Source organism: Dermacentor andersoni, chromosome 7 (genome assembly GCF_023375885.2).
Source record: "Dermacentor andersoni chromosome 7, qqDerAnde1_hic_scaffold, whole genome shotgun sequence".
Taxonomy (NCBI): Eukaryota; Metazoa; Arthropoda; class Arachnida; order Ixodida; family Ixodidae; genus Dermacentor; species Dermacentor andersoni.
The window spans coordinates 49,695,990-49,717,368 of record NC_092820.1 but is presented as its reverse complement, the minus strand read 5'-3'; the positions used below and the strand labels follow the sequence as shown (position 1 = coordinate 49,717,368).

At 47.0% G+C, this 21,379-nt stretch overlaps 1 protein-coding gene across 3 annotated transcripts in view; it reads right to left on the bottom strand.

The window, feature by feature from the left end:
* LOC126535283 (uncharacterized) overlaps nt 1-21,379 on the bottom strand; it is a 110,674-nt gene that overhangs the window by 23,629 nt on the left and 65,666 nt on the right. For 2 of the 3 annotated variants that reach the window (XM_055073092.1, XM_072289056.1), the window contains 2 exons: nt 16,975-16,995; nt 15,611-15,634 (listed from right to left, as the gene is read on the bottom strand). In XM_055073092.1, the coding sequence (XP_054929067.1) occupies nt 15,611-15,634; nt 16,975-16,995 (45 nt within the window). The remainder of the gene's footprint in view (nt 1-15,610; nt 15,635-16,974; nt 16,996-21,379) is intronic. The other variant, XR_007600473.2, reaches the window with a different exon arrangement.

The window sequence follows — 21,379 nt, the reverse complement described above, 5'->3', positions numbered from 1 at the left end:
TGCCCTGGCAATCGTTACTGCACCTCCCCGTTTGCCCGCCCTAGCAGCGTTTGCAATCGAGCAGTTTTATAGACGACCTGCGTTGTACCGTCAATGAAGCCGCGAACATCATTCTTATAGCAGCTTTTGCGCGTGACAGTATCCACCATGTTGAATATCTTGCACAACCCGCTCACATTATTAGGTGCATTGCACAGGACCCTCATTCCTGCCTTTGCCGCAATTTTCATAATGGTATTTGAAACACGGTGTACATAAGGAATGACGGCCAGTCTAGTTCTCGAAGGCGGTGACTGCATAGTTTGTTTTGCGGCGTTCTTTAACTCTTTTACAAGGCCACCGGCAACATTGCTCATCAAGCTAGTCGGCTAGCCTGCTGATGTTAGTCCGTTGACTTGCGCTGAAAAGCCCTTGTTCAACAGAGCGCTCGCACGAGCACTTGAGAGCAGCTCGCAAACATGCCGCAGCTATGCCTCGTTTTACGGGTGGAGTGTGCAGATGAAAACGGGAGAAGCCCTTTGTTTGAGCCACGCGAGTAGCTCCAGTACAAGTGATGAGGTTTAAAAAAATTTCAATGTCTAAAAACCTTAAACGGTCATTGGTGGGCTCTTCCGTTATTAATGTAATCTCCTTCATTATCTCATTGAAGGCGTCAGTTATTGTCCTGGAGGTTGACTCCGTGTCACAAAGGTCAAATGGATAAAATTCTAAAATGTCGTCAACAAACGAAATATTCTTATGGTCGTCGACTGTAGGCGAGCGAGTACTCTCCTGTCATAGTACGCCAATAAAATGTCGCTAGGTATGGGTGCCAAACATGAACCTGTACACACTTCCTGTTTTTAAATTAAAACCTTATTGTCACAAGAAATGAATGTGGATTTTAGGTAGTAGGTGAGCATTTCCATGAAGCTGCCGTCACTCGTTCCACAGGCATTTTGAAACGTAACTACCCCGTGCTTACCGAGGCAATCACCGACTTCCTCCAAAAATCAGCTTACTTGGTAACGAATGGTACAAGTCTTTAACATCAACGGAAAAGGTGCGTCAGTCCGCTGGGCACTCACTTTCAAGAAGGGAGACACTTCCTGTGGCTTACGGATGAGGAAAGGGTCGTCGACTTCTAGGTTCCCCAGGGATTTTTGCAGAAAAGCGAGGCGCTGCGCTGCCAGGTCCCCCCCTCTGACACAATCACACGAAAAGGGGCTTCCACCTGATGTGTTTTTGCCGAGAAGAACACAGTCAAACTTACGCCCTTTCAAGTCCTCACAGAGGATGCCGGCTTCGTCAGACCCGACCATTCGCACAGTTTGGCTCCTTCGGCCTTTACCTTTGCTTCCTTGACTTCACTTGCGTCCTTGAAGTGGCTACTCAGGGTTTGCTTAGCTTTGAGATGGTAGGTCGCTGCAGGAGCGACTACGAAGCCACCTTCCTTGTTTGAAAGGAGCAGTTTCAATCCCTCGTCCCGTAGTGAGGAAAAAAACAGAGGCTGCTTTTCGCGTTCCTTGCGACCATTGGGTCACCCTCGAGGAAGATAATTGACACATTCCTTGATAACATGATCCGCTTTCTCATCCTTAGCCCGAGAAGCGGCGTTTCTGACGAAGCAGAGCGTTCCGAACTTGTCTATTTTCGGGTGTGGGCAGCACTTCGGCCCCAATGTGAGGTACTGCTGTATGTCTTCAGGGACGCGGGTGTCGTCCAAAAGTACGTCTTGTCCGCATGCCTTAGAGGAGGGCTGTTTCTTGGGTAACCGGAGTGGCTGCTAAACGCCATAGGAATTCGGCTGCGTGAGAGGCGATTTTACATTTATTACGGAAGAGCCCACTAATGACCGTTGATGTTTATTAGACATTGAAATTGCTTTTAAACCTCATCACGGGTTCTGGAGCCACTCACCAGGCACAAAGAAAGAGCTTCCCCCGTTTTCGTCTGCACACTCCAAACGTAAAACGAGGCATCGCTAAGGCATCTTTGCGAGCTGCTCTCAAGCGCTCGTGTGAGCACTCCGTTGAATAGAGCTTTTCAGGGAAAGTCAACAGACTAACATCACCAGGCTACCCGACCAGCGTGATGTGCAGTGTTGCTGTTGGCGTTATGGAAGAGTAAAGGAACGCTGGGCAAACAAACTATGCAGTCACTGCCTTCGAGAACTAGGCTGGCCGTCTTTCATTATGTACACCGTATTTCCCATATCATTATGAAAATTGCGGCAAAGGCAGAAGTGAGGGTGGTGTGCAATGCCCCTAATAAACTGAGCGCAAAATATTCAATAGGCTTGATACTTTCGCACGCAAAAACTTCTATAAGGGTCACGTTGGCGGCTTCATAGACTGTACAACGCAGGTCGTCTATAATATCCCGCTCGCCTGGAAATGTTGCTATATCGGGAAGCGGGGAGGTGCATTAATGATCGCCTTCGCGAACACGCCACATCTCTAAAAGGAAACCCGTACATTCATCTGGCTGCCCACTGTAACACGTGTGGTTGCACACCGATCTTTAAGAAGTGCGAAATAATTGGCAGATATAGTGAAAACGTGCGCGCGAAATCTTTGAGGCATTTTGCATATTCAAAAGTGATGACACGTGTGTCATTTCTGGGTCCCTTACGCCCTCAAAAAATTAACTGGATTATCTCCGTGGCTGATGCTAATCCTTCATATCTTTCCTTTTCTGTTCTTTATGTGATATTCAATGATGTCTCTATATGCTGCTTTTGCAAATAAAGCATTTTGTTGCAAGTCAGCGCTTTGTCCGGCGCTCTTTACTTGCTCGTCCTGTGTAGCGCTGTTCGCGTTTTTATTCTAAGGAGATTTTACACCGCAGCCAGCTCGAGTACGCATTAAAGATATGACGCAACTATATGCAATCCTGAAAAAAAAAGCGATACCGGTTATATGCAAACAACCGTTTTCTTGTTTGTTTCTTTATTTTTACAGTTTGGTTAAGTGCTTTGACATCTCTGAGACTAGAAAATTTCGATAAGCTACTTTTGAGCTTGGTTCACTGACAATCTGATCGCTGGTTTCAGCGCGCATACGTTTTGAAAATAGTTTTTTTTTTATAAATTTCTTTCTTGTAAGCGCAGAGGCTTCAATTTTCCTTGAGAGACGCTTGCAACATCTAGTCAAGGTTATTTGTTAAACGTGTATAGGTCTGAATTAGAAGCCTCAGCTCACTTCTGGAAAGTATTCGGGAGATCTTTTTTTTTAATGCAAAACCCGTTATTTGAAGGCGACGTTGTTTAACTGCACAATTATATAAATTGTGTGTACCGTTCCTTTAAAACGTGTCTTCCGCAGACACAGAGCAAAGCGTTCTTGCGTGTATTGCACGTGTATTTATAAGATGGCAGCTAGAGAGATGCAAACGAGTGACAGGCAGGGAGGTTAACCAAAGTTAAGGCCTCTGATTTGCTACCCTGAACTAGGCGAAGGGAAACGGGAAGTAATGACGGAAAGAAGAGGTGGGACAAATAGAAAGGTGTGAAAAACACGAACGGGATCAGTATAGTCTTTCTAATAGGCCACTGCCACGAAAAAGTTCAAGAAAGCCTTCGCCGACTTTCGGTCCGATGACAGTTCATGCCGGCATTCCAAGATTGCCTGTTCCGAAAGTTGCCTGTCATCAAGGCGTGCCAACACGGCCACTAGCAACAAGCAATGTGATGTGGCTCGGGGATTTGTGGCCTGAACACTATCCCGAGCCACAGCAGCGTGTAGGTGCCCATCTTATGATGCGTTGTGACTCTTTTAAGGACAGTATTTTGCAGTGGAGCTGTTAGAACATTGCTGGGTTTCTCTACGTCCACAGCTTCGCCGAGCTGCGATGAAAGAAGTGAGAAAGAGTTAATGCGAGGTGTCAAAATAGCATCGCGCAGTATAGCGACGCGGTGAGAGTGGGTGGAGCCTAGTGGCGGAGAAGGAACGGCGGCCCACGAGCGATGAACGCGGCCCGGACTCGTGCCCTCTCCTGTGGCCACTTGCCGCAAGGGGGTCGCCCAGAGTGGATGCCTGCAACATCAGCTCCGTCACACGGTGTGTGCATCTCCTACACAATTGCCCCTACAGCCCCTAATCTGCTCGAAAAGCGACATCAGCGCCTAAAAAAGACAGGGAAGCCGCCCATTCCGACCTCTCGTGTGCTAAAAGCGATTATCATACAGAGACGCTCAGCCGCCGAGCTAAGCCTCACTCGGACTCCGTCACTCCACCGGCACCGCCGGTGACGCCAGCCTTTAACATGGAAGTAACGGTTGAAGGCCACACCGTAACCGTAAAAGAGCTGCAGTCAGACAATTGGACACCACCACCACCACCACCATCGTCATCCTCATCATCATAATCATCATCATTGTCGTCGTCATCATCATCATTACCAGCCTGGTTACACCCACTGCAGGGCAAAGGCCTCTCCCATACATCTCCAAATACCCCGGTCATGTACTAATTGTGGCCATGTTGTCCCTGCAAACTTAATCTCATTTACCCACATAACATTCTGCCACCCCATGCTACGCTTCCCTTCCCTTGGAATCCAGTCCGTCACCATTAATGACCATCGGGTATCTTCCCTATTCATTACATGTCCTGCCCATGCTCATTTCTTTTACTTGAGTTCAACTAAGATGTCATTACCTCGCATTTGTCCACTCGCCCAATCGGCTCTTTTCTTATCCCTTAACGTTACACCCATCATTGTTCTTTCCATGCCTCGTTGCGTCATGCTAAATTTAAGTAGAAACCTTTTCGTAAGCTTCCAGGTTTTTACCCCGTAAGTGAGTACTCGTAAGATACAGCTGATATACACAATTCTCTTGAAGGATAATGGTAACCTGCTGTTCATGATCTGAAAATGCCTGCCAAACGCACCCCAGCCCATTCTTATTCTTCTGATTATTTCCGTCTCATGATCCGGCATCGAGGTCACTACTTGCTTTAAGTAGATGTATGACATTACCACTTCTAGTGCCTCGCTAACTATCGTAAACTGCTATTCTCTTGCGAGACTGGTAAAGATTCTTTAGTTTCCTGCAGGTTAATTTCTGGACCCACCCTTCTGTTTTGCCTCTCCAAGTCAGTGAGCATGCATTGCAGTTTGTCCCCTGAGTTACTAAGCAAGGCAATATCATCAGCGCATCGTAAGTTACTAAGGTATTCTTTATTAACTCTCATTGGCAATTCTTCCCATCCAGGTCTCTGAACAGCTCTTGTAAACACGCTGTGAATAGCATTGGAGCGATCGTATCTCCCTGCCTGACGCCTTTCTTTATTGGGATATTGTTGATGTCTTTATGGAGGACTATGGTAGCTGGGGAGCCACTATAGAGATCTTTCAGTATTTTTACATACGGCTAGTCTTCCGGCTAGATTCCGTACTGCCTCCATGACTGCTGATGTTTCCAATGAATCAAGCGCTTTCTCGTTATAAGGGTGGGTTATATTTCGCACATTTCTCTATCACCTGATTAATAGTGTGAATATGGTCTATTGTTAAGTAGCCTTTACGGCATCCTGCCTTGTCCTTTGGTTGACAGAAGCCTAAGGTGTTCCTGATTCTATTTGCAATTACCGTAGTAAATAATTTGTAGGCATCGGACAGTAAGCTGATCGGTCTATAATTTTTCAAGTCTTTGGTGTCCCCCTTTTTATGGATTAGGATGTCGTTAGCGTTCTTCCAAGATTATGCAACGCTCGAGGTCATGAGGCTTTGCGTATACAGGGTGGCCAGTTTCTCTAGAACAATATGCCCACCGTCCTTCAACAAATCTGCTGTTACCTGGTCCTCCCCCGCTGCCTTCCCTCTTTGCATGGCTCACAAGGCTTTCTTTACTTCTTCTGGCGTTACTTGTGGGATTTCAAATTCTTCTAGATTATTCTCTCTTCCATTATCGTCGTGGGTGCCTCTGGTACTGTATAAATCTCTACAGAACTCCTCAGCTACTTCAACTATCTCATTTATTTTAGCAATGATATTGCCGGCTTTGTCTCTGAACGCATACATCTGATTAGTGCCTATTCCTAGTTTCTTCTTCACTGCTTTTAGGCTACCTCCGTTCCTGAGAGCATGTTAAATTCTATCCATGTTTTACTTCCTTATGTCAGCTGTCTTAGGCTTGTTGAATAACTTGGAAAGTTTTGCCAGTTCTATTGTAGCTGTTGGGTTAGAGGCTTTCATACATTCGCGTTTCTTGACAGATCTTTCGTCCCCTGCGATAGCTTACTGGTATCCTGTCTATAGGGGCAGCGATGGCGTAGAGGTAGAGTATCCGCCTCGCGTACAATAGGAGCGTGGTTCAAATCCCGGTGCCGCGCAATTTTCCACCGCATTAAAAAAATCCGCTTGTTGATAAAATTGCATAAATAGGCTGTGAGTGCGGCCTGTTCCCGGTGACCCGCACTGGTAACGCACTTCCACACAGAGCAGGATTGGGCACCCTGGTGCAGTACTTGTCCACAGCTTCCTATATGAATACAACAATTGGACAACAGTTTTATATAAAGCCTAAGCCTCCCGACCAGCCAGTTCACCGAAACAAACTCAACGCTCCGAAAACGCTACCTCCGAGGCAGCGAACCCGAGTGATAGGAACGCGGCGCACGACGCAGCAGCCGCTACCAGCAGCGGCAAGGTGCCGGTCCGCCCACCACCTTCGACCAAGGAGGCTCGCCTCGCAGTGTAACGCAGCAAGCAAGTGCCGCCGCTCCCACTTAACACTATTTGAGTGGTCGTTCGCCCGCGAGGAGAAGGGCGACTCCACAACGTCCCAACACCTCGACTAAGGAAGGCAATGCAGACTCAGTTCCAAATTACCCTACCGGACGACTTTTACCTGCGCATCCACCCCGCCAACAATACTTTCACCATGGCAACAACAGATTTGCCAACAGCCGAGACTCTGAAACGCTGACCTCCCTCAATATTGAAGAACGCACCTACGCATGCGCCGCTTACGTGGCACCACAACCGCGGGCTACCGGAGGAGTCATTACAAACGCATATGGCGACGAGACCCCAATGCAACTCTACGAAGACCTCGTCAGAAGAAATCCAGAGTACACCGTACAAGCAGCCCGACACATTGGAAAAACGCACTCCATCCTAACCACCTTCAGAACAAACGTAGTCCCGCACTCCATCAAATACGTGGGAGCCATCCACCGCTACACCCCATACCAGGACAGTCTGGATGCTTGTACCAATTGCAGAAAACAGGGTCGCCGTCATGACGTGTGCCCAAGCCGCAAGACCAACATTTGCCCCCGCTGTGGAGCACAACATCCGCAACACAAACCTCCTTGCACGCCTAAGGGCACCCTGTGCTAGGGCCCTCATCTAACCGGCACGTGATCGTGCAAGGGACGTCCCTTTCGTACAAGAGACGAAACCATCGCCAGACAGGGAAAAAGCCAAGCCACCCACCAACGCAGCATCGAAAATTTGTCGCACCCGTGGACAACTTTCCCCAGTTGTCGCCCAACCAAAACAAACAAGCCTAAACAGTGCCGTTGAAGCAAGCATGCGACACTCCCCTCTCTTCTAACAAGCACACGGCATCCATGACAGCGACTCCCAATCTATAACACGCCCTTGCAAAATCCCAGTGGGGAGGCAGTGGAGGCCAAACCAGAAGCTACTGCAGCCCGAAACGAAGTCGCTGCCCTTCGTCCACATACCGCCAAACTGGAAGCCCAGATAAGTGCTCTTGCCTCTGGATCTCCCATTCCATCTGCCTCCGCTGCTGCCGCATCCCAGCCTCCCACCCGCAACCCACCCACTGCCCATACTTTGCCCAGTAACTCCAACAATACTTTCTCTCCTGATTTTCTAACCATGGAAGCTGTCACGGAACCCTCTACAAATTCAACTCCGTGCACAACACCCCTCCCTCAACCGCCACCTCACTAGACGACATCCGAACCTTGCTTGAGTCCTTTGCTGCTCGCCTTGCGGCAAAATTGCAGGACGCTATTAGTCATATCAACCAGGATTGCGCAACCCTGAAAAACGCGGTAATCTACATCAGGCAATGCTGCTAGTAACCTTTACTTAAATGATATTACGTGACAAAAAAACGACACGGACGTGAGAGAAGACGACACAACAAGCGCCCTTCTCACGTCCGTGTCGTCTTTTTGTCGCGCAATGTCATTTAAGTAATGGATTACCAACTTGCCCGGAATGCTGCTCTCATTGCTGTTAACCAACGATTGACGGGCTAGCCCAAGAATTCTATGACCGTTGTAGCGACTTTGAGTCCCATTCAATTCTTCCTCAACCGCCCTCCCAAAGCGGCACTGCGCCCCAAATAGACGTAGGAAGGCTCAACCAATGGAAGGAAAGTACAACCCTATCCCTGCTATAGCTCACAACTCGCACCCCCGATTATTTCTGCCCTTCCTATCAACCCTCCTTACGGCAGCTCCAAACTGAAATCTTACACTGTGGCAATGGAACTGGCAGGGCTTTGGCCAGTTGTCTACCAACTGCTGTCCTGTGCAACCGGGCCCGACATCCTTGCCCTGTAGGAACCCTACAACCCACTGGTCCTTCCCGGCTATACTTTTATTCTGCCCATATCCTCCCCACCCTCCCAGATAGCGTTTCTAGTTAGTCACTCAAACATCACCATCTGCCATCCCCCAGTGATTGGTGACATTGATCAAATTTTAATTAAGGTTGTGCCGCAATACGCTCGAGCGAACACTCACTTTATCCTTAACATATATATTGCCACCCAAAGTGCCTATAAAACAACTTCAAACGCCTCCTTACACTTGCGAAGCGCATAGTAAATGAGTGCCCCTTACTCGTTGTAGCTGTAGCAGACTTTAATGCCCCAGATATGGCCTAAGGTTAACCCCATGACACACCGAAAGGCCGTCGGGTGTGGTTAGCAGCGCAACAAGCCGGGCTCTCTCTACTTACTGACCCTATCTCTCCTACACGCACAGGAACCAGCGTCTGTAAAGACACTACACCAAACCTTACGTTCGCACATCGCCTCCCTCATGCCACATGGTGCAACATACAAATTGAGTAGTGACCATTGAATCATCGAAATTCTATTAAACATACAACAGCCCCGCAGACCTCCCAGATGCTCGACTTTCACGAAGTGGGATTCTTTCCCATCATGAAGAACAGACCGCACCTCCGCCCCCATCAAGGACATCACTGAATGGTCCAAACAACTACAAAGTGGCGTCCGATTCCTACCTCGTCCCCTATAGGAGGACTACCCGATCGACACAGTTGACTCCCGGCTCCTACCTTTATGGGAAGCTAAAGCAAGCCAAGAATGACACTGGCAAAGGCAGCGTTGGAACCTAACACTTAAATGCCCCCTCGCCCGCCTCAACGAAGAGATAGAGACGCACGCAGCGACTCTTTCACGTCAAAACTAGGAGTCACAATGCAAAAAGCTAGATGGCAATACGAGTTTACAGCAGACTTGTAACCTCTTTAGAGGTTTAATAGGCTCCACACAGCCTAAAACTACACAAAGACACAACCTCACCAAACTCATAGATACTTCCGATACACCTCCACTGGAATTCCTCCCAGATCTTCGAAATGTGTAATTCCGCACGCACCTTCCTTTAATACACCCCTACTATGCAGGACCCCTAACGACTTCCTCGACCAACCCATTACAGAAGCACAAGTTCAGGTTGAACTCCAGAGACAATTCGTCCTCAGCCCGCGGCCCAGAGGGGGTACATAACAAGGCACTCCGGAATCTTGACGCCCAAACTATTGCTGCCCTCACCGAGTAGTTTAACGGGTGCTGGAAAAAGGGCACGCTCCTACTGCAATGGAAAGAAGCCAAAGTCGTTTTCATACCTACGCCCTAGAAACCTCTGCTCACCTCTAACTTCAGACCCATCTCTTTGACTTCTGCTGTCGGCAAACTGATGGAACACGTACTCCAGACCAGGCTCTGCCGGTACCTAGATAGCAGTGATCTGATGCCCTCCTGCATGTTCGGATTTCGTCCTGGGCTTTCCACACAGGACGTCTTCCTAGAGCTACATCACATTTCTAGACTCCCAAACCAACGACACCAATGCTATCCTAGGTGTGAATCTGACTGAGGCTTTTGATAACGTTACACACTATGATATCCTACGAAAGCTTACAACTTTGGGAGTCAGCGCCAGGAAGTACAACTACCTCTGAGACCTCCTCAGCCGCCGCACAGCCACACTCACTGTCGGCGACCACCAACTCCCAGGTATCACACTGGGGACATAAGGTACGCACCAGGGCGCCTTCCTTTCACCTATAGTACTCCTTCACCTACCTCAACAACAACCTCAAATCTCCGACATCCATTTCAACCTATACGCCAACGACATCACTGTCCGGACAAACCGAGGCAGTGACGCCGAAATAGAACAACACCTATAATTGGCACTAACCCCCAGCGACACATACGTACGGGAGCGTGGCCTGGCCTGCTCCCCCTCAAAATTGGAGCTCTTTCTCTACCGTCACAAGCAACACAATTCAGTCGTTCGTCCCATCATACTTAGGCTAGGTACCCACCCCATCCCACTAGTATCCAAACTCCGCCTGCTACGGCTAGATCTCCACTCATGGCGCGCACGGAGAAGCCATAAAGACTTGCCAAACAGACGCTCAACAGACCACCCGACTGATTCGCCGCATAAAGAACAGCCGGGCTAGCTTACGAGGGAAAAACGCTTCGCCTCACCCGGGCTTACATCATAAGCCGCACCGCATAGGCTCTTCCATACCTACCCCTCCGACAGAAGGCGAGAGACCGGGTAAACGCGCTTCCTACGGAGTTGCATGAAAGCAGCTCTACGCCTTCCTACCAGCACATCCTATGACCGACTCCTATAACTTGGTGTCCACAACACCTTCGAGGAACTCAGAGAAGCCACCTTTACGGCAAAAGTATCCCGCCTGTCTAACTCAGAGGCTGTCCGCAGCTCTGTTATCCCAATTAAGTCTAACCTCAGTTACACACCCTACCGAGGGGGTCCCGCTTTCTACTATTCTACGTCATCCTAGTCTACATGGACGCAGCAAAATATACCTCAGGTCCCGTATAGCCCTGGCGGTAGCCGACAATCAAGCATGATGGCCTCCCTGGCAATGAGGAGGCTCACTCCTTGGCCTGAGGTCGGACGTTCCGGGCAGTAGGAGCCGAGCCCCCTTTACGGGCCAAGAGTGCCTGCTCTCCTTCCCTGATGTTACCTCGTACTGCCAGGACAAACGAAGGGAATAGACCTCCAACCCCATCCCTCACCATAGAGCAGGCCGCACACTGGCGACGACTACACACTCGGACTGCTCCGTATCACATTCTACTACACGCCCGATACACAGACTAATTCTCCTCAACATACAAACATTGCGGAAACCCAGAAGCCTTCCTACACTCTCTACTCACAGGCCTCACTTTGTCTCATTCCCCATCACCTGCCGTGGCGGAGTCTTACTGGGCGACTCTCCTGACCAGCACTTCCGCTCAAGACCAATGCCGGGTCATATCATGTGACATAAGAAGGATTGTGCTCCATGGGCTCTCTTTTGCGTTGCAAGAGTGTCCACGTCCCCAACAGTAAGGGAGCACCCAAGTGCCATGTAGGAGGCTTCGTCCCCGCCATTCACATCATTGGCGATAAATGTTTCTACCACCGCACGAGCCCGGGGGATGAAGCGAGGGAGGAGGGGCGTTCTTCTGAGGCGGCAGCTAGAGTGCCTCGACATCCTCCTCGCGCGCAGTGCGTAAAGAGCGGAGACAACCGCGGCATCTCCTACGGCCTTGGCCACGTGAGTCACGGACGTCCTAATAGACGCTTTTGGTGGATGTAGTAGGGACGCGCAGCCGGCGCTCGTGTGCCTTGTGTGCGGTTTCGCACTACTGGGCTTCCCCACTCCGCTGGTCTATAGCGTTTGCGATAACAGATGCACGCATAATTTTCAATAGCGGATGAGGAAAACCCTTTACTGCAAAAAAATACGACATGCAGGCACCTGTCTTTCTGCTTGTGCGGGGAGCCACCCTTAGTTCAGGTCTCCTGCGGCTGTAGCTGCCTCCCGTGCCCGTCGCGCCAGTTACTGCAGGTTACTAGGGTCCCAACTAGTCAGCGTGGCCTCCAACTGCTCGAGTGTAGGGTGGCGTATACTTTCGGGGCTGCCTTCACGTTGGGACACGCCCATGTGGTGTGTCATAGGGAGGCGTAGTCGTTACAAAGGGGACATTTGTATCGGTACAGTGTAGGGTAGTCTTCCTTAATTGGTATGCGTTCGTTTATAATTGTCGTCATGCTACAGCGTCTACGCGTGAGAGGGCCTTGTGTGCAGGTGGGTACTGTCGTTTGTTCAATTAGCGGTGTTGTAATATGGCGTAGTATTGTAAAGGTACAGGCTTCATAGATGCGGCCGTATTCCTGTCGTGCGGCGCCCGGGAGGCATGAGCTCGGGCTACAGCGTGCACACGCCTACTTCCACGTCCATACTACTTCAGCGTCCGGAAATTGAAGGTTGTTTGAGGAGTCGGTGGGCGATGGAAGATATTCTAACTCTCGCGTAGCCTCAGCGAGCTCCGTGGGAGTCAGTAATAATTGTGACGTGCTCGTTCGTCAGACTACAGGTGATAGCGAAGGCGATGGCTGTCTATTCAGCTACGAGGGCGCTGCCACTGCGGACCATCATCAGGACAGCCCCTTTAAGGTTATTGTCGACAACACTGGCCGTCATGGCTGCTTTTTGGGGATACTGCGCAGCCTCTGAATAGAGTGTGGTGGGGAGACAGCCATATTTTGTCTGTACGTCTTTGTGCGAGCTTGGCGACGATGGGCATGATGTTCCGTGTGCGTCTTCTGGGGATAGGGGCTACCTCGATGTGCTCCCGGATGTTGGGGGCCAGATAGATTCCTTGTTCGTGGCCCTTGCTGTGTGTGGGGTAGCTTGTTCACGCTAGGACTGTCCTTCCTCTTGGTGTGAGGGCTGGGCACTCTCGTTCGCTTGTGAAGTCTATGTGAAGGCTATGATTTTTCTTATTGTATTATGAACTCCTAGGGCTTCGAGCTTGAGTGTGGCTGTTCCCAGAGGTAGGCTGAGCGCTTGCTTTTGTGCTTTCCGCAGGAGTACGTCTATTGGATCTTTCTCCTTGCGAGTGAGGGGTATGTATGGGGAGGCTTAGGCAACGGGCCTGATTATCAGGGCTTGGACAAGCTTTGTTATGTCGTCTTCTTTCAATTTGTATTGTTTAGTGGTGATGGGGTTTACCATTCGCATGATTCACTAGAACCATTAAATATTTGACTCTGTCACCGGACTAATCTGTCGTATAAATGGGCAGTGCATTCTTAGGAGCACCTAATCGTCTTCTGTTTTTAAATGTTACAGCTTATTTTCCTTTACGCGTGGAATATGACTTCTATGCTTTAGTAATGCGATTAGCATCCCTTGCCTACTTCCATCGTTTTAATTCTGTCTGTCTGTCTGTCTGCCTGCCTGTCAGTCTATCTATCTATCTATCTATCTATCTATCTATCTATCTATCTATCTATCTATCTATCTATCTATCTATCTATCTATCTATCTATCTATCTATCTATCTATCTATCTATCTATCTATCTATCTATCTATCTATCTATCTATCTATCTATCTATCTATCCGTCTATCTGTCTACTTACGCGTACCCTGGAAAAATTTGTCTACTGGCCACGAGGCACACTAGGCCACTGCTCGGGTTGTTCGGGCCCTCGTTATTATTCCCTCATCGCCTATGCAGCTTCGAGATCCTACTCTCTTTATGCCGACGTCATCATTCCTTCTATCCCAACCTAGTGGCTGAAATTGTCTAATACCGTGGGCCACTACATATGTGCTTGCAAACGTGATTCCATCGTGGTCACTCCGTGACCATTATTCCAGCGTTGTCATCCGACTCTCGTTATGCCATTATCCTCCCCATTGTCGTCATACAGTCATCATTCATCCATTATCCCACCACCGTTGGGCTGAGTAAGGGTAAGGATCGTTCCACTGTCGTCACTACAGCTTCGTCATATGTCTCTCGTCACACCCTTGTTGCCATATGTGCGTAGTGATGCCGCAATCGTGACTCTATTGTTATCTAGCGTACTTCATGATAGAGATGTCTTCGCGTGTTTATATCGTTCAGCAGTCATTGTAATGTGCACTGTTGTGTGCCAAATTGGTAGTGCGCATTCGTTGTATATTTCGCCGGAGGCAGCCCCTTTCAATAGCACCGTGGAGACGGCGACAGTGTCTGACACGTACTGTGATGTGCGAACGAAGACTCACAGAATTAATAGTGTCCACCGCCGGTCGTCGAAGCGGTAATGAGCGTGAATACTAATCTGCTGACGTTAAGATGACCGTCACGGAGCGCAAGGAACCCACTTGACGACATTCGTAGAGGGAGCGTGACCTGTTACGTGAAAGAAGCGTCAGCAGTATCTGTTTTCGGATTGCCTCGTACTTGCTTCAAAGGTTGGATATCAGGGGCGGATTTCTGGAAACTGCACGACCCCTTTGATTGACCGCAACAAGGTCATCGAATTCCATTATGTAGCGAACTAGGGAAGAAGAGCATGTTAAAAGCGGACCTTCAGTGCAGCTAGATGTGGGCTGAGGCATCCTGACTTCGGCAGACATGTGTGAGCACTGACTACAATCTGGCGACTTGGTTCAATATTTAAATAACGTAGAATAAACCTCATATCTTTCACTCGTACTCCCGATATCATACGAAGAATTCCTTGCCTAAACGCTACCCCCAATTTCAACAAGTTAATGGCAGCGATGAGATGGAGTCTGTGTCTGAGACCAGTCAGCCTCATCTGATTCGCAATAAAAGTGGCAAGATGGATCCTGCAGCCAACGTCAATCGCCAACAACCGGTTCGCGAGTGGCTGGTTGAACGCAGCGCAACATTACTGCACAGTACAGGATGAGTACCTGGCTTTGCGCTTGAGTCATTCGACTTTTGACCAAAATCTACTAAACACCGATATAGCGCATGCAAATGCCTATAATGATATCGTGGCTAATGCGAATTGCAGCGTAAAGCAGGTTTCAGTATATCTGAACCTGCAACTAAAGCGAGGCCTAATTGTGTGGGAGTAACTGGGACGTGGAGATATACCAGACTTGTAATCAAATAACGCGAGTGAGGAGCTGCGTCTTTTCACGATTGATTCGATACGGTGGAGGAAAACTTGGGGACTAGGAGCCACATCTCGGCGTAGCCGTTTCGTGTTTCCTATATTTTCCAGGCTTCAATTTCTTTTGGGAAAATAGAATTGAACCACTCGTAGTGTGTTTCTTTTTTTTAGTTACACTAAAATATGGGTGGTTTTCGCAGCAAGTTTTCTCGAACAGTTAAGCTTAATGTAGTGACCACGGACATCATGAGCTTGACGAAAGCTAGCTTGTTGCGCTTGTGTGAAGAGCTGGACCTAGAGGTAGAGGATGACAGCTCAAAACATTTTGAACATAGCAAACCTATCGCGTATACTACATAGCCATCGTGCAATAAGGAACATTGAATCATAAGCAATTACACACACCTTAAACAAGCGAAGTCTACTTACCTGGTGCCTTCATACATCCCGGCCCTGGAGGAGAACAAGCGTAATTAGAACAAGCTGCAATATGTTGCACTTTTTACACCAGTGAATTGAAAACTCATTCAATTTTTGCGTGGCGTTTTTTTCAGATTAGTTAATATTTATTGATACATTTACCAAATTCTATAATAAAACAAACTAAACAAGAAGAGCTACAGCCGTTTAGTAAAAGCTAAATTCAGCAGCAGTTCACTAGTGCAACGGCAGCGGAATAAAATTAGCAGAAGTGAGCGATAACTTGAGCAGATAAATTGCGGCTCGCGCCGATGTTGGTCGAAAACACGCCTAAAACGTGAGGGCCAGGACAACTTCTTTGAAACATAAATAATCTGGAATATTAAATACCAGTTTGAACAGAAACAAGGGTACCGCACACCATAGTTTTCCTCCCCCGGTCGTCGGTCCCTTGTGCCCGCTGACCGCAGCAATATATAGTGCAGCTTCAGCGGCCACTGCAGCTGCAGCTATTTGACAATCATATTTATTGTACGTCTTGATGGAAACGCCCGCTGAATACAATCACAAGAGAAAATCATGAAAAGCACTTCAGCTCCACTATTGCGCAGCTTTTAACCGTATGGTTTATCAAAGAACCGCATACTATGGTTAGCTAGTAAAATTAGGCGTATATTTATCATTTATATACTATTTTCGCAAGAACAGGGCAGTAGAGTTTTTTCTGATTCACAGCAGAAAATTTATTTTTCAAACTCCTTTATCTGCTTTAAAGGAGAGCAACATTTAACTGCATACAGAAAATTCATGTACAGTACTCAGGCGTACAAGAAAAGCAATTTGTATTCCGGTTTCATTCGCATAGTGACTAAAAAGGAGGAGATCTCTGTTGTGTATTGTATAATTGACTTTCTTGGGCTAAGTTCAACGAAAATAATTTTTACATATGCTGGGAGACCGAGGAAAGGGAAGCACTACGTTATAATATTCGGGGTATTTATTGAGGAAAGACCGCCTGCTAGTTCTCACAAGACTCTATGCTGAGCCCATTCTTTCTGCACTAACTCGTTTGTTCCCAGCGGTCGCTGCTGACAGTTCCCGGAGTTGTGCTGGCGATGATAGTAGGCTACCGCTCTTTGCTTATCTTCTGCTACAACAATGCATACTTTATGGCAAACTGCTTTACAGCTGAAGTGTTTCGTACTTTAACCAATCTGAGATAGTCTTGAAGATTATACGTCATGTTTAGTAACAAATCTTTGTTAAAAGGCACAATGATTCGCTCCTGTCTTTCTCACTGAAAAATGATCGGTAAATAAACATGCTGAAAACAGACCATCTACTAAGACCTTATGGAAGAAACATGTACTTACCTAGTTCATATCTCCGGCCCTTTAAAAGAAAAGTACATTTTTTTATTGAACTAGTTGTCTTTCCAAAATAAAAGTTCCAATAATAAGTTCAAGTCTTAGTATGACTTAACCAATAAAATTTTCTGCTGAAGAATGTTACACCCTCAACTGTCCATGCACGGTTAGTAAAATTTAAATTTAGTACTGCCTTGTAGCATGAACGCTTCTTCGAAATAATAACCAGGCCATTTCAGTTCTTTGCGTGCGCGTTCAGCGTCATTGCAATGTCGAATTCGTATATCTGTAAACTTTGCCCCTCATATAGCGCTGCGACTTCTACGCACGCATCACACACCGCAAGCTTCACCACTTATACCAACCAGATCATCTGAGCAAACTTAGAGACCTACTTTATTGGGTGGGAGGGGGGCGAGAGGAGGCTTTCGCGAATGACGGTGTTAGCGAGTTTACTGCAGGTCGTCTCCACTCTTTCAAGATGTTGAAGTATCACCAATGGGTTTGGTTTAGTAGGCAGGTGAGCCGCACTTTCACAAGAAGCGGGGTCAGCAATTATGAAGTTTCGTTTTGTTTTTAGAGGACCCAGAACGTTCTTTCTTCACTATAGAGCGTCTTGCTATTCAAGAAGCATTGACAGAAGACGGCAAGAGGTCCATGGCAGAAGAGCGCTTCTGAGATGCAGCTCAGTTTGCTGTTCAATTCTAAAGGCCTGCATGTTGAGAGAAAGCTTTCACTCGCGTGCTCCTATCTAAATACACGAAAAAGAATAATTCGTTTTTCTCGGCAACCACTGTGTCGAATCCGACGAGGTGTTTTGCATTTAAAAGAAAAGCTTAAAATTTAGTGACTCTTTGTTTTTAATTTTTCATTTAGGTCGTCAATTTTTTAATAGAAACTGGCAAAAATTGGCAGTAGAGATACCAGCAGTCATACAGGCATTGCGTAGTCAAGGAGTACAGACCGCTTACGTAAGTACCTTGGAAAATATCTACAGAGATTCCACAGCCACCTTAATTCTACAGAAGTAGGAAGATACCTATAAAGAAAGGAGTCAGACAAGGATACACCATCTCTACGATGATATTCACTGCGTGCTTGGCAGAAATATTCAAGCAATTCAACTGGAAAGGTTTAGGAGTAAGGATCGACGGCTAATACCCCAGCCAACTTCTGTTTGCTGATGACAGTGTTCTATTCAGTAACACTGTGCACGATGTACAAAAAGTTACTGAGGACCTTGACGAAGGGAGTGTAAGAGTGGGGCTGAAGATTAATATGCAGAAGGCAAAGATAATGATGAATAACCGGGCAAGGGAACAAGGATTCAGGATCACCAGTAAGCCTCTATAGCCTGCTAAGGAGTACGTTTACCTAGGTCAAATAATCACAGCGAACCCTGACCACGAGGAGGAAATTTACAGAAGAATAAAAATGGGTTTGGTCGCATACGGCAGACATCGTGAGCTCCTGACTGGAAGCTTAACGCTATCATTGAAAAGAAAGGCATACAATCCGTGAATGTTACCGGTGATGACATATGGGACAGAGACTTCGAGACTGACAAAGAAGCTTGAGAACAAGTTAAGGACAGCGCAAACAGCGATGGAGTGATGAAATAAATCTAGGCATAACTTGAACAGACAGAAGAGCGGTGTGGATCAGAGAGCAAACGGGTAAAGACGACATTCTAATTGACATGAAGACAAAAAAATGGCGCTGGGCAGGTCATGTAATGCGTAGCGTTGATAACATTTCGACCGTTAGGGAGACAGAATGGGCACCAAGAGAAGGGAAGCGCAGTAGAGGACGACAGAAGGTGCGGCGACATTAAGAAATTTGCTGGTGCTTGTTGGAATCGGCTGGCCCACGAAAGGGGTAATTGGAGATCGCTGGGAGAGGCCTTCGTCCGTAAGTGGGCATAATATAGGCTGATGATGAGGATGATGGCAAAAATCAAAATTTTTCAGAAAACTAAACTACCAAGTTTAGAACGCTCCAACTCGGCAACCAAAAATGACTACAATTCTGTGAATTGTGTCTAATAGTACATCTAAAGCGGACAAAATTGGTATGCTACACATGAATCTAAAAAAAATGAGTATTATGGAAAGACAGCTTTGGCATAACCCTTGTACACAGCGTAACAAATTCGCGTAAAATATCAATTCACATACCCGTTTTTTTTCCGCTTTGAATGATCTAATGGATGCCGTTTACAACAACTCGATATCCGTTTTTGATGTAGATATATTGATTGATAAACTTCGGGCATCCCTTTTTTTCAAACTCTCGAATGTTCGAAAATGTTTTCCGTAAACATTAAGCCCTAAATGGAAATTCCACTTCCAACAGTGACTAGAATTTATCTTTTTCACTCAAATGCAACAAATCCCAATAAAATCAGTACAGTGGTTATCTCAGAAAAGCGTTTTTTTTGCGTTTTACATGTATTTGAATAGGCAGCCTTGGAGTTCTGTCCGAACTAAAGCTTCCTCTTAACAGGGTCCAGCTGTAGCACGGCATTGCTTTCTGCATTTGAGAGCCTGCTTATCGAATTTGACTGTCACCTAATGCAGAGGCCCTGACGTCGGCAAGCTTGTTATAAAGACATACCTCCCTCCATTTACAACAACGTGTGGCTCCTGCCCCCCAGTAACATTACATGAGCTTTGCCGGCTGCCTACAAATGTCATAGATGGCATACACAATACCAGAAATTCTGTCATTATCTCCGTGTGCGCGTTAGTGAATACGGCTCCTTGCTTACCTTTCACTGGAAACATCCTACACAATGCTATGCCAATTTGTTTTCTCAGTGATGTCATGCTGCGGCCATATTTTACTGCTTCCTCAATTTTTCTGATGGCATCATTTCAAAAATTGCTCACTTTTTGTTTTTGAGCTTTGTCTGCTCTGCTAACTCTCAAACCTTGAATTCTATAAACTTGGGATCTGGAGTTGGACCGTTTCTTGTGTTGTCGCTTCTCTATTAAGTATCTTGTAATTTGGGAGAGCTTACCTACTGAGTGGCTTGGTATTTTATATCCCATTTCAGTTGCTGCACCTGAAATCCATATAGTTACTGTTTCATTCATTACCTCTATGTTGTCTAATATCTCGTGGAGAAGCCTGGTTGATGCTTGCGCTAGCCGCGGTGTTCCCGCTTCATTCCACTCCAGTGCTTCGTGTCCTGGAACTCACATTATGTAAGTGTAAGGGGGGGGGGGGCTGAAGTGTCACCGCGTTTTGGCGTGTTGATCGCTTTGATGGAGATTCTGCCCTTCATATAGTTGTAAACAGAAACCATTGCACTAAGTTACCAGGAACTACTGCAGCACTGTCTGTTTCGACGCAGGGTGTATCCTCCCCCACACTCAATACTAACAAGAAAGGAATGTACCGACGACAGACGAATCCAAAGCAATACCTTCACCCACGACATCTCATTGCATCATTTCCTACCGTTGCTATGCGGCTGTACCTGTCCACATTTCAATGTATCAGACACGCTGGCTCACCCCCTACTGCAATGAAAAAATACCGGAGTGAGCCCCACAGTGACAAAACCAGCTACTGCAGACTTAGAACCAAGCCTCTTCACTGAAACGTGGCAGGCTGCAATCGTTAAGGCGGACCTGGTCGACCAGCGCGAACTCATTTCCCGGGCCCGGCGGGCGATTCAGGTCAGGCGACTCCTGGAATAAGGGGCTCTCCCACCTCGAGTGACAAGGCAGTGTTTCAAATAAAGGTTTATTTATCCATCAATCTATGTTATCTTCATCTTCCTCTTTTAAAACACTACGTCTGTTTGCTAGCACCAGCCCGATTTCATCATTGTTACCTTGTTTGACCTTGACAAGTGTAGCCTTTTACCTCTTGAAATTGAGACTAAGCTAGACTTCGCTAAAATATGGTCACTTCCTTTTCCCCTACCTAATACTTCTACATACTCCATTATGCAGGGATCGGCCGACAGTATGAAATGTATTTCGTTTTTTTTCGTTTTTTATTAGCGCTTCCCTAGGTCGATTTCCTGCTAGTATGCTTGCTGAAGAAGGTTTTCATTATTTGGAGTGTAGTTGCTGCCACAAATTCTACCGGCATATGTCCTCTGCTATTCCAGGAATTGAAGCCGTTTCGAGTTGATGCCAATTATACTTATTGCAATGTATTTATGCACTTTTTATAGAATATATGCAGGCAACCTTGACGTAATATTTTCTCGATTGGAGCTTGATAAAATACTTGTACAATTACAGAGGGTCAACAGCACTGCCAATATAGTCGCTTTCTGTGTTTAGGCCTTTTTCTGAGCATGAAAACCACTAGAGCGAAATTCGACCTTGTTCGTCGTTAATTATTGTCAAATACCAGCATGGAAAACACAAGGAAGGAACGTAAAGAGGTA